The following is a 13,667-nucleotide window of genomic DNA, read 5'->3' on the forward strand; positions in this document are numbered from 1 at the left end:
GACTCCAACCACACGCTCCCCCCCCAACCCCTAGGTAACCCCAAACCCCTTGACTCCATTCAACATGACCCTAGGTTACCCCAATTACACATCCCCTCCCTCGACCCCAACACCTTAACTTCAACCACGCACACCCTGAACAGATTAGAAGCAAATTCAACTGCTGTTTATCAATCAACTTTATATCCTCCATTTATTGTGAATGAACTGCAAACGGGTAGCTTTATTGTATGAAGCTTTTGCAGTGCAATAAATATATTTCAACTCGTAGGTAACTCCAAACTCCTTGACTCCAACCACACGCTCCCCCCCAACCCCTAGGTAACCCCAAACCCCTTGACTCCATTCAACATGACCCTAGGTTACCCCAATTACACATCCCCTCCCTCGACCCCAACACCTTAACTTCAACCACGCACACCCTGAACCCTATGTAACCCCAACAACACACCTACTCCCTCAACCCCCATGTAATCCAAACTCCTTAACCCCACCTGACTTCCTCCCCCATCCATCTATTCCCTCCCCCATCCATCTACTCCCTCCACCATCCATCTACTCCCTCCCCCATCCATCTACTCCCTCCACCATCCATCTACTCCCTCCCCCATCCATCTTCTCCCTCCCACATCCACTTACTCCCTCCCCCATCCATCTACTCCCTCCCCCATCCATCTACTCCCTCCACCATCCATCTACTCCCTCCCCCATCCATCTACTCCCTCCACCATCCATCTACTCCCTCCCCCATCCATCTTCTCCGTACCACATCCATCTACTCCCTCCCCCATCCATCTACTTACTCCCCCTTCCATCTATTCCCTACCCCATCCATCTACTCCTTCCCCATCCATCTACTCCCTCACCCATCCATCTTCTCTCTCACCCATCCATCTACTCCCTCCCCCATCCATCTACTCCCTCCCCCATCCATCTACTCCCTCCCCCATCCATCTACTCCCTCCCCCATCCATCTTCTCCCTCCCACATCCATCTACTCCCTCCCCCATCCATCTACTCCCTCCCCCATCCATCTACTCCCTCCACCATCCATCTACTCCCTCCCCCATCCATCTACTCCCTCCACCATCCATCTACTCCCTCCCCCATCCATCTTCTCCCTACCACATCCATCTACTCCCTCCACCATCTATCTACTCCCTCCCCCATCCATCTACTCGGTCCACCATCCATCTACTCCCTCCCCCACCCATCTACTCCCTCACCCATCCATCTACTCCCTCCCCCATCCATCTACTCCCTCCCCCATCCATCTACCCCATCCATCTACTTACTCCCCCTTCCATCTATTCCCTACCCCATCCATCTACTCCTTCCCCATCCATCAACTCCCTCACCCATCCATCTTCTCTCTCACCCATCCATCTACTCCCTCCCCCATCCATCTACTCCCTCCCCCATCCATCTACTCCCTCCCCCATCCATCTTCTCCCTCCCACATCCATCTACTCCCTCCCCCATCCATCTACTCCCTCCCCCATCCATCTACTCCCTCCACCATCCATCTACTCCCTCCCCCATCCATCTACTCCCTACCCCATCCATCTACTCCTTCCCCATCCATCTACTCCCTCCACCATCCATCTACTCCCTCCCCATACATCTACTCCCTTCCCCATCCATCTACTCCCTCCCCATCCATGTACTCCCTCCCCCATCCATCTACTCCCTCCCCCATCCATCTACCCATCCATCTTCTCCCTCCCCCATCCATCTACTCCCTACCCCATCCATCTACTCCATCCCCCATCCATCTACTCCCTCCCCCATCCATCTACTCCCTCCACCATCCATCTACTCCCTCCCCCATCCATCTACTCCCTCCCCCATCCATCTACTCCCTCCCCCATCCATCTACTCCCTCCACCATCCATCTACTCCCTCCCCCATCCATCTACTCCCTCCACCATCCATCTACTCCCTCCCCCATCCATCTTCTCCCTACCACATCCATCTACTCCCTCCACCATCTATCTACTCCCTCCCCCATCCATCTACTCCCTCCACCATCCATCTACTCCCTCCCCCACCCATCTACTCCCTCACCCATCCATCTACTCCCTCCCCCATCCATCTACTCCCTCCCCCATCCATCTTCTCCCTACCACATCCATCTACTCCCTCCACCATCTATCTACTCCCTCCCCCATCCATCTACTCCCTCACCCATCCATCTACTCCCTGCCCCATCCATCTACTCCCTCCCCCATCCATCTACCCCATCCATCTACTTACTCCCCCTTCCATCTATTCCCTACCCCATCCATCTACTCATTCCCCATCCATCTACTCCCTCACCCATCCATCTTCTCTCTCACCCATCCATCTACTCCCTCCCCCATCCATCTACTCCCTCCCCCATCCATCTACTCCCTCCCCCATCCATCTACTCCCTCCCCCATCCATCTTCTCCCTCCCACATCCATCTACTCCCTCCCCCATCCATCTACTCCCTCCCCCATCCATCTACTCCCTCCACCATCCATCTACTCCCTCCCCCATCCATCTACTCCCTCCACCATCCATCTACTCCCTCCCCCATCCATCTTCTCCCTACCACATCCATCTACTCCCTCCACCATCTATCTACTCCCTCCCCCATCCATCTACTCGGTCCACCATCCATCTACTCCCTCCCCCACCCATCTACTCCCTCACCCATCCATCTACTCCCTCCCCCATCCATCTACTCCCTCACCCATCCATCTACTCCCTCCCCCATCCATCTACTCCCTCCCCCATCCATCTACTCCCTCCACCATCCATCTACTCCCTCCCCCATCCATCTACTCCCTACCCCATCCATCTACTCCTTCCCCATCCATCTACTCCCTCCACCATCCATCTACTCCCTCCCCATACATCTACTCCCTTCCCCATCCATCTACTCCCTCCCCATCCATGTACTCCCTCCCCCATCCATCTACTCCCTCCCCCATCCATCTACCCATCCATCTTCTCCCTCCCCCATCCATCTACTCCCTACCCCATCCATCTACTCCATCCCCCATCCATCTACTCCCTCCCCCATCCATCTACTCCCTCCACCATCCATCTACTCCCTCCCCCATCCATCTACTCCCTCCCCCATCCATCTACTCCCTCCCCCATCCATCTACTCCCTCCACCATCCATCTACTCCCTCCCCCATCCATCTACTCCCTCCACCATCCATCTACTCCCTCCCCCATCCATCTTCTCCCTACCACATCCATCTACTCCCTCCACCATCTATCTACTCCCTCCCCCATCCATCTACTCCCTCCACCATCCATCTACTCCCTCCCCCACCCATCTACTCCCTCACCCATCCATCTACTCCCTCCCCCATCCATCTACTCCCTCCCCCATCCATCTTCTCCCTACCACATCCATCTACTCCCTCCACCATCATCCATCTACTCCCTCCCCCACCCATCTACTCCCTCACCCATCCATCTACTCCCTGCCCCATCCATCTACTCCCTCCCCCATCCATCTACCCCATCCATCTACTTACTCCCCCTTCCATCTATTCCCTACCCCATCCATCTACTCCTTCCCCATCCATCTACTCCCTCACCCATCCATCTTCTCTCTCACCCATCCATCTACTCCCTCCCCCATCCATCTACTCCCTCCCCCATCCATCTACTCCCTCCCCCATCCATCTACTCCCTCCCCCATCCATCTTCTCCCTCCCACATCCATCTACTCCCTCCCCCATCCATCTACTCCCTCCCCCATCCATCTACTCCCTCCACCATCCATCTACTCCCTCCCCCATCCATCTACTCCCTCCACCATCCATCTACTCCCTCCCCCATCCATCTTCTCCCTACCACATCCATCTACTCCCTCCACCATCTATCTACTCCCTCCCCCATCCATCTACTCGGTCCACCATCCATCTACTCCCTCCCCCACCCATCTACTCCCTCACCCATCCATCTACTCCCTCCCCCATCCATCTACTCCCTCCCCCATCCATCTACCCCATCCATCTACTTACTCCCCCTTCCATCTATTCCCTACCCCATCCATCTACTCCTTCCCCATCCATCTACTCCCTCACCCATCCATCTTCTCTCTCACCCATCCATCTACTCCCTCCCCCATCCATCTACTCCCTCCCCCATCCATCTACTCCCTCCCCCATCCATCTTCTCCCTCCCACATCCATCTACTCCCTCCCCCATCCATCTACTCCCTCCCCCATCCATCTACTCCCTCCACCATCCATCTACTCCCTCCCCCATCCATCTACTCCCTACCCCATCCATCTACTCCTTCCCCATCCATCTACTCCCTCCACCATCCATCTACTCCCTCCCCATACATCTACTCCCTTCCCCATCCATCTACTCCCTCCCCATCCATGTACTCCCTCCCCCATCCATCTACTCCCTCCCCCATCCATCTACCCATCCATCTTCTCCCTCCCCCATCCATCTACTCCCTACCCCATCCATCTACTCCATCCCCCATCCATCTACTCCCTCCCCCATCCATCTACTCCCTCCACCATCCATCTACTCCCTCCCCCATCCATCTACTCCCTCCCCCATCCATCTACTCCCTCCCCCATCCATCTACTCCCTCCACCATCCATCTACTCCCTCCCCCATCCATCTACTCCCTCCACCATCCATCTACTCCCTCCCCCATCCATCTTGTCCCTACCACATCCATCTACTCCCTCCACCATCTATCTACTCCCTCCCCCATCCATCTACTCCCTCCACCATCCATCTACTCCCTCCCCCACCCATCTACTCCCTCACCCATCCATCTACTCCCTCCCCCATCCATCTACTCCCTCCCCCATCCATCTTCTCCCTACCACATCCATCTACTCCCTCCACCATCTATCTACTCCCTCCCCCATCCATCTACTCGGTCCACCATCCATCTACTCCCTCCCCCACCCATCTACTCCCTCACCCATCCATCTACTCCCTCCCCCATCCATCTACTCCCTCCCCCATCCATCTACCCCATCCATCTACTTACTCCCCCTTCCATCTATTCCCTACCCCATCCATCTACTCCTTCCCCATCCATCTACTCCCTCACCCATCCATCTTCTCTCTCACCCATCCATCTACTCCCTCCCCCATCCATCTACTCCCTCCCCCATCCATCTTCTCCCTCCCACATCCATCTACTCCCCCATCCATCTACTCCCTCCCCCATCCATCTACTCCCTCCACCATCCATCTACTCCCTCCCCCATCCATCTACTCCCTACCCCATCCATCTACTCCTTCCCCATCCATCTACTCCCTCCACCATCCATCTACTCCCTCCCCCATCCATCTACTCCCTTCCCCATCCATCTACTCCCTCCCCATCCATGTACTCCCTCCCCCATCCATCTACTCCCTCCCCCATCCATCTACCCATCCATCTTCTCCCTCCCCCATCCATCTACTCCCTACCCCATCCATCTACTCCATCCCCCATCCATCTACTCCCTCCCCCATCCATCTACTCCCTCCACCATCCATCTACTCCCTCCCCCATCCATCTACTCCCTCCCCCATCCATCTACTCCCTCCCCCATCCATCTTCTCCCTCCCACATCCATCTACTCCCTCCCCCATTCATCTACTCCCTCCCCCATCCATCTACTCCCTCCACCATCCATCTACTCCCTCCCCCATCCATCTACTCCCTCCACCATCCATCTACTCCCTCCCCCATCCATCTTCTCCCTACCACATCCATTTACTCCCTCCACCATCTATCTACTCCCTCCCCCATCCATCTACTCCCTCCCCCATCCATCTACTCCCTCCACCATCCATCTACTCCCTCCCCCACCCATCTACTCCCTCACCCATCCATCTACTCCCTCCCCCATCCATCTACTCCCTCCCCCATCCATCTTCTCCCTACCACATCCATCTACTCCCTCCACCATCTATCTACTCCCTCCCCCATCCATCTACTCGGTCCACCATCCATCTACTCCCTCCCCCACCCATCTACTCCCTCACCCATCCATCTACTCCCTCCCCCATCCATCTACTCCCTCCCCCATCCATCTACCCCATCCATCTACTTACTCCCCCTTCCATCTATTCCCTACCCCATCCATCTACTCCTTCCCCATCCATCTACTCCCTCACCCATCCATCTTCTCTCTCACCCATCCATCTACTCCCTCCCCCATCCATTTACTCCCCCCCCATCCATCTACTCCCTCCCCCATCCATCTTCTCCCTCCCACATCCATCTACTCCCTCCCCCATCCATCTACTCCCTCCCCCATCCATCTACTCCCTCCACCATCCATCTACTCCCTCCCCCATCCATCTACTCCCTACCCCATCCATCTACTCCTTCCCCATCCATCTACTCCCTCCACCATCCATCTACTCCCTCCCCCATCCATCTACTCCCTTCCCCATCCATCTACTCCCTCCCCATCCATGTACTCCCTCCCCCATCCATCTACTCCCTCCCCCATCCATCTACCCATCCATCTTCTCCCTCCCCCATCCATCTACTCCCTACCCCATCCATCTACTCCATCCCCCATCCATCTACTCCCTCCCCCATCCATCTACTCCCTCCACCATCCATCTACTCCCTCCCCCATCCATCTACTCCCTCCACATCCATCTACTCCCTCCCCCATCCATCTTCTCCCTCCCACATCCATCTACTCCCTCCCCCATCCATCTACTCCCTCCCCCATCCATCTACTCCCTCCACCATCCATCTACTCCCTCCACCATCCATCTACTCCCTCCACCATCCATCTACTCCCTCCCCCATCCATCTTCTCCCTACCACATCCATCTACTCCCTCCACCATCTATCTACTCCCTCCCCCATCCATCTACTCCCTCCACCATCCATCTACTCCCTCCCCCACCCATCTACTCCCTCACCCATCCATCTACTCCCTCCCCCATCCATCTACTCCCTCCCCCATCCATCTTCTCCCTACCACATCCATCTACTCCCTCCACCATCTATCTACTCCCTCCCCCATCCATGTACTCGGTCCACCATCCATCTACTCCCTCCCCCACCCATCTGCTCCCTCACCCACCCATCTACTCCCTCCCCCGTCCATCTACTCCCTCCCCCATCCATCTACCCCATCCATCTACTCCATCCCCCATCCATCTACTCCCTCCCCCATCCATCTACTCCTTCCACCATCCATCTACTCCCTCCCCCATCCATCTACTCCCTCCCCCATCCATCTACTCCCTCCCCCATCCATCTTCTCCCTCCCACATCCATCTACTCCCTCCCCCATCCATCTACTCCCTCCCCCATCCATCTACTCCCTCCACCATCCATCTACACCCTCCCCCACCCATCTACTCCCTCACCCATTCATCAACCCCCACCCCATCCATCTACTCCCTCCCCACCCATCTATTCCATCCCCCATCCATCTACTCCCTCCCCCATCCATCTGCTCCCTCCTACATCCATCTACCCCCACCCCATCCATCTACTCCCTCCCCACCCATCTATTCCATCCCCCATCCATCTACTCCCTCCCCCATCCATCTACCCCCTCCCCACCCATCTATTCCCTCCCCCATCCATCTACTCCCTCCCCCATCCATCTACTCCCTCCCCACCCATCTATTCCCTCCCCCATCCATCTACTCCCACCTTGCGTCTTCTCACCTTCTTGGTCTTCTTCAACCATAATTTAAAAGGTTCATTGGCTCTGTGGTGATCATGAATTCTCAACCGTATCGTGAAATTTAAACCGTATCGTTAAGTCTGTTCGATGTTCTTCTCGGAGGGTAGTCGCCTACTCGTGATCTACTGCTGAAAGATCGTACATAAGGCGATAGCTGCGTAGATAAATGATGATGATTAGCTACATTGAGTTCCAGGTACCTGTGACGTCAGTGTTGGTAATGCCATACAGGCATATTCACGATATCGATAGAGCTGTGACCTAATTTTGAAAGTAGAGAAAGCTGGTTTTCAATAAACAAACTGTCATTTAATGCAGTCACATGTCAGTTATTGTATAATGTAAAACATTCACACTGTCAGGATAGGATTCCCACTGATGTATTGTAGTTTGTAAATGGAGGATAAAGGCGGGAACGAATGCAAAAATAGAACGGACGGACGGACGAATAATGAATAATTTAATTGGGTGGTGAAATTTCTACATTTAAGTCTCAAAACTTGTTAGTACAGCAAGCAATTATAACGAATCGATATCTTGTGCAGTGTGTGATATTCAATAAGCATTCGTGTAAACAAATTGTTAATGACTTCACAAATGACGTTATAATTAATAATTCAATCAGACGTTTACCATTGGTTTACATTCTTGTCTGTTTTTACTTTGTTAATACTTCGTGTTGTTTACCAAAAAGGCAGATTTTTTAAAAGTTTATTTCGATAAATTGATTGGTGCTGTTTAACATTTAAATCCTATAGCAGTGAATTTCATTTGCTTGACTTTGTGAAGTTTCATCTGAAAGAATGAAAAAGACGTCGGAAATGTTGAGGTTTTAATGTTATAATTGCAGTCTTCCATTTGTAGCAACAGTGTGGAAAAATTGTTGACGAAATGCCTAAAACCGCTTGAAGCGAAGAATCCGACGTTTTGGGTTGGAGGGGGGGAGGCGAAATTTAATGGTCTGACCTTGAAGTTCGTAGAATAATCAAACATCATTGAAAACAACATGTTAGTCTGAACCACTAAAAAGTTCACCTATGGCACCATTGAAAGGTCGAGTGACGTCAGAGGGCTGTATTATGTGCATGTTCGATATACTATGGACAGTTTCACAAATACGATTCATTCTAGGATTTGGTTTGAACATTTAACTGGTATTATGAAGACTTGTGCGCTAACCACTCCCTCTACCCTCTCCTATTCCCATGCGCTCCTTCACACCCCCCCCCCCCCCCCAACAAATAGATCTTTCTCTTCATAAGTTGTACCGATAGCAATCTAACGATAAAACATCCCAAAATGTCTCCACCGGTAAACCGTCCCCAAATGTTAAAAAAAACACGGCATCTTGTCTTTAGCCGTCCCAAGATTGAGCCATATGACCCTTACAAAAATCCATTTCGTGGTATCACCATAGCAACGCTACATTGAATGATTGACTCGTAAGACGACCGTACTTGTTATATGATCAACTTTTTCCAATGCATCACCAATGTGGTGTAACCTCGCATGATAAACTTACTATAGTAATCAATTCGAAGTGATATAAACGAGAACTATATACCATCGGAATGAGACCGGATATCCCCCCTCTCAACCCCATCTAACCCTCCCCCCCCCCCCAATCCTCTCTCTCTATTGTAATTATGGTAAGTGCTGAAGTGTTTAACCTCGGCTCAGAGAGAACGAAACTCTCTAAAGTGGAGATTTTACTTTCATTCTTCAAGAGAAGACCAATTAGTCGAGATGGTGTTATTACACGATAAAAACCTTAGGTGTGTGATTGAAGACATGTTCTATAGAAAATCACTGCTTCAGAAATAACAACTTTACCGATTGACTGAAACGAATTAAGGACAAACTGGTTATCATCATCATTAACATCACCATCAATAATTTAATGGCGTCTTTAAAACTCTTTGTTGGTCGTAAATTGACTGCGATTTATGTAAGGCTACGACAGATGGGACGTTTGAAATACTTGTACGTTTGAAATAGAAACAAGTATAAGCACACGGAAACTATACACGCGGTGCAATATAATGTCAATCTAACCCGGAAGACGAAACAAGACTATATTTATATATATATATATATATATATATATATATATATATATATATATATATATATATATATATATATATATATATATATATATATAACACAATGAGTGCACTTATCTTGCTGTTCATAAAATACGAATAAGAATTCGTGAATAGTCAGGCATTTTTTTCAATGTACACACTAAGACAGACTTAGTCCGATATATATTACATACACATCAGACTCTGAATTAACAAGTCTGGTTTATACCATATACAAATCAGATGCCGAATATAAAAATCCGATTTATGTTACATACAAATCAGACTCAGAAAACACAAGTCTGGTTTATACCATATACAAATCAGATGCCGAATACACAAATCCGATTTATATTACATACAAACCAGTCTCAGAATAAACAAGCCTGATTTATACCATATACAAACCAGACTTAGAATATACAAGTCCAAATTACGATACACATGTATCAGTCTCAGAATAAACAAGCATATGCAAATCAAACTCCGAATATACATGTCCGATTTATAAGTCATACACATCAGTCTCAGAATAAAACAAGTCTGGTTTATACCATATACAAACCAGACTGAGAGTTTATAAACAAGTCTGATTTATACCATATACAAATCAGATGCCGAATATACAAGTCCGATTTATATGTCATACACATCAGTCTCAGAATAAGCACGTCTGGTTTATACCATATGCTAAAAAAAAGTAGTCCGATTCGATTTGTATTACATACAAACCAGACTCATAGTTTATATACAAGTCTGATTTATACTGTATACAGAATTAGATTCAGTATAGCCTCTAGCCTACATGTATTAACAGTCTATGTTGTACAAAGCACACACAAACCCCATTTCACAAGAAGTACCATATCCACGGATGATTCCTATCCATTCCATTCAGTCTGTATAGGTCAAGGTAATCTCGCACCTGGTTAAATTATGGACAGGACAAGTCTAATTGCTGTATCACGCATACACTTCCAACTTAACAATTCCATAACGTTTGCAAGTAAAACCGTGCACCTGTATCCCAAATACAACAGGAAAATGTCTTTAATGTCAGTAATAAACATTTGTTTCTTTCTCGTTTTCTAAATTGGTTTCTAAATCGATTCTTTATCTTTCTGTGATAGGATGTGGTTTCGTTTTAAGTTTTTTTCTTCCATGAGCCTTGAATTAACAAAGCATGTTGGCAGGAACAACAGGAACAGCCTCGTGACATTGAACGAAAACCAAAAAAAACATAAAAATAGTGAAGTTTTTGCTTATAAGCAGTGGATGTTATGATGGAAGCGTTACAGAGAATTTTGACTTAGTTTGAAGTAATTAGCCGTTCCTGTCGATGATATCTTGAACGTGACTCGGAATTAATTAGTTATTTGTAAACACTCATACAGCAGCCCTCACCACTTACTTATACTCGCTCATCCATGTCGTTTTGTGATGCCTTTAGGGCCCAGACCACCACCACCACCATCTCGGAGAGGTTGTTATTCTCCCAACCGGTTAAAGAGATGAGGCCCACGGCTGTATATTCACTTATAGACTGTCAATACACATGGTGCACGCTATAGTAGACCGTGGCCGAAAGAGTTCATCGTTTGGCTAAATTGAGCGGTTGCCCGATTTTGGCAAAGAGGAGCCCGTGCATGCTATAGAAGCAGTTTCTAGCAATGACGCTTTCCAATCATAATATTACATAACAATTTTTTTTATTTTTTAACGTTGCACTTGAAGAAAACGCAAATAGAAAGATTTGAAATAAACATTTGGACGGGAAAAAACCGCATCGCATCGCAAACACTCGAACCTCTGGGCTACGGTAATTTTCAGGGATTCTCTTCCGGAGGTCGAGTGTGTTTTTGTGCATAGTTGGAAGTATCTTCGTAAAAGGATATTTGTCTTTGTATAAACTTTTCAAACAATTCTAAACGATTTGTGTATACAATTTAAAGCAATATTATAATTGCCTGGAAATTGCAAATGTGTCTAGAAGTTTTAATACTCAAGTATACTGTTCTTGCAAACACAGAACTGTTCGCAGAGCACAACGTCAGTGAAATCCTAGAACCTCTTTGCCGGATGCAAATAATAACGTACATTTAGACAAATGTTTTTTTCTTCTTTTTTGTTGTTGTATAGCTTCAATAAAAAATAATTGGTTTCAAGAATTTTCCTTAGACGAGATGACAAGTGTGCCTCATTTGAAACATTCGATATCACTGCAATTTAATGGTAAAATACTCATGAGATTTGGCTGGGATTTTCCCCACTTTTTTCCCCCGACTGTCCGTCCATTTCTAGTTAGGTTTTCATGAACAAGATATGAATGATCCTTATTTTGGATGCCATTTCTTGTGCGTAGAATATAACTGTAAAACAGTGAATGTAAGGTTCATCGTTTCGATCTACAATGCTGCTATACCGTGTTATAAATCCATTTGGATTCTTCGATAATTTCTTTAATAATTTCTTTAATAAACAAAACAACACCAACAGCAACAAATTAAACATGAAGTGTATTCTTCAGCGTTTAATTCTTAAAGTTTACACACACACACACACATATATATATATATATATATACAGTATATATATATATATATATATACAGTATATATATATATATATATATATATATATACACACACACACACACATATATATATATGTATATATATATATATATATACATACATACATATATATATATATATATATATATATATATATATATGTTATTTAATATTGCATGATGGATTGGAATATCTGATTTAGTAATCCGTTACCCATTTATCTGTATATAGTCTGATCTTCCTTTTGGACTTCAGCTTTTCAGTGCCAAACATTATACTTGATCATACATAGAGATCTTCATCGTTGTCGCCTATATCTGTTGAAGTGGAACTCCGAAAAACCAATATTTTAGTTTTATCTCAACAAGCTAATATTAAGGTTACTGTTGTAGTGGCTACTTGAGAATGGTTAACATTTAGCTTCACCAGAGTAGATACTTCTCCGCACTCCACTACTAATATACAACCACAAGTTAATATCTCGCTGGTTGTCTTCGGCATCGTCGATACGGGGGGCGGGGGATGTTAATATCCTCTCAAGATCTCATCCATTCCGCTAAAAGGTTTCTGTTTAATCGCGGTAAAGCATACCTAGAGGTGCCACATAATATTACTTTTGGCCTCTCATTCTGGGCTTTTGTTTTTCGGTAGTTTTTTTTTTATATGTGTTTTTATTTTATTGCAGGTCAAATCCAAATTGAAAGCTCACAATTTACAAGTTCGAAGCCGCGAGAAACTGGTCAATGTAAAGAGAAATATACAGAAACCTATTTCTGACCAAGGAGAAAGAGATTTGATGGTTAAACATGAGAGTGTGCTGACCTGCCTGCTACGACTCTTGGATGACTGAGAGAGAGAGGGAGAGAGAGAGGGGGGTATGACTATTATGATGAAGAAAACAAGAAAAAAGAGAGAGCGAGAGAGAGGATGATTGGTTAAAGCGATATATACGAACACACACACACACACGCACGCACGCATATATATATATATATATATATATATATATATGAAAATCGTAATGAGTTGGAAAATCAAGAACAGTGAAAAAACTTTCAGCCTCCACCGGGATTCGAACCACATATATATATATATATATATATATATATATATATATATAAAGCCTATATATACCGGTTTCGAACCTCTGGACATACAATCAGCGTCCATAGCCTAGTGGTTAGGGTGTCAGCGTACAGAGCGGAGGCCCGGGTTCGAATCCCGGTGGAGGCTGGACATTTTTTCACTATCTTGATTTTCCAACTCATTACGATTTTCAATTTTATATATATATACGGTATATATATATATATATATATATATATA

General features: G+C 47.1%; 1 protein-coding gene across 2 annotated transcripts in view; it reads left to right on the top strand.

Annotated features, from left to right (window-relative positions):
- The window catches only part of LOC139960900 (rotatin-like), a 55,994-nt gene extending 42,659 nt beyond the window's left edge, over positions 1-13,335 (top strand). The window contains exons 46-47 of one of the 2 annotated variants that reach the window (XM_071959584.1): positions 13,027-13,197; positions 13,259-13,308. In XM_071959584.1, coding sequence (XP_071815685.1) covers positions 13,027-13,191 — 165 coding nt within the window. In that variant the 3' untranslated portion in view covers positions 13,192-13,197; positions 13,259-13,308. Of the gene's footprint in view, positions 1-13,026 lie in introns of both variants that reach the window. The other variant, XM_071959573.1, reaches the window with a different exon arrangement.
- Positions 13,336-13,667: the final 332 nt, after the last annotated feature.

The sequence above is a fragment of the Apostichopus japonicus genome, chromosome 3 (assembly GCF_037975245.1).
Source record: "Apostichopus japonicus isolate 1M-3 chromosome 3, ASM3797524v1, whole genome shotgun sequence".
Taxonomy (NCBI): Eukaryota; Metazoa; Echinodermata; class Holothuroidea; order Aspidochirotida; family Stichopodidae; genus Apostichopus; species Apostichopus japonicus.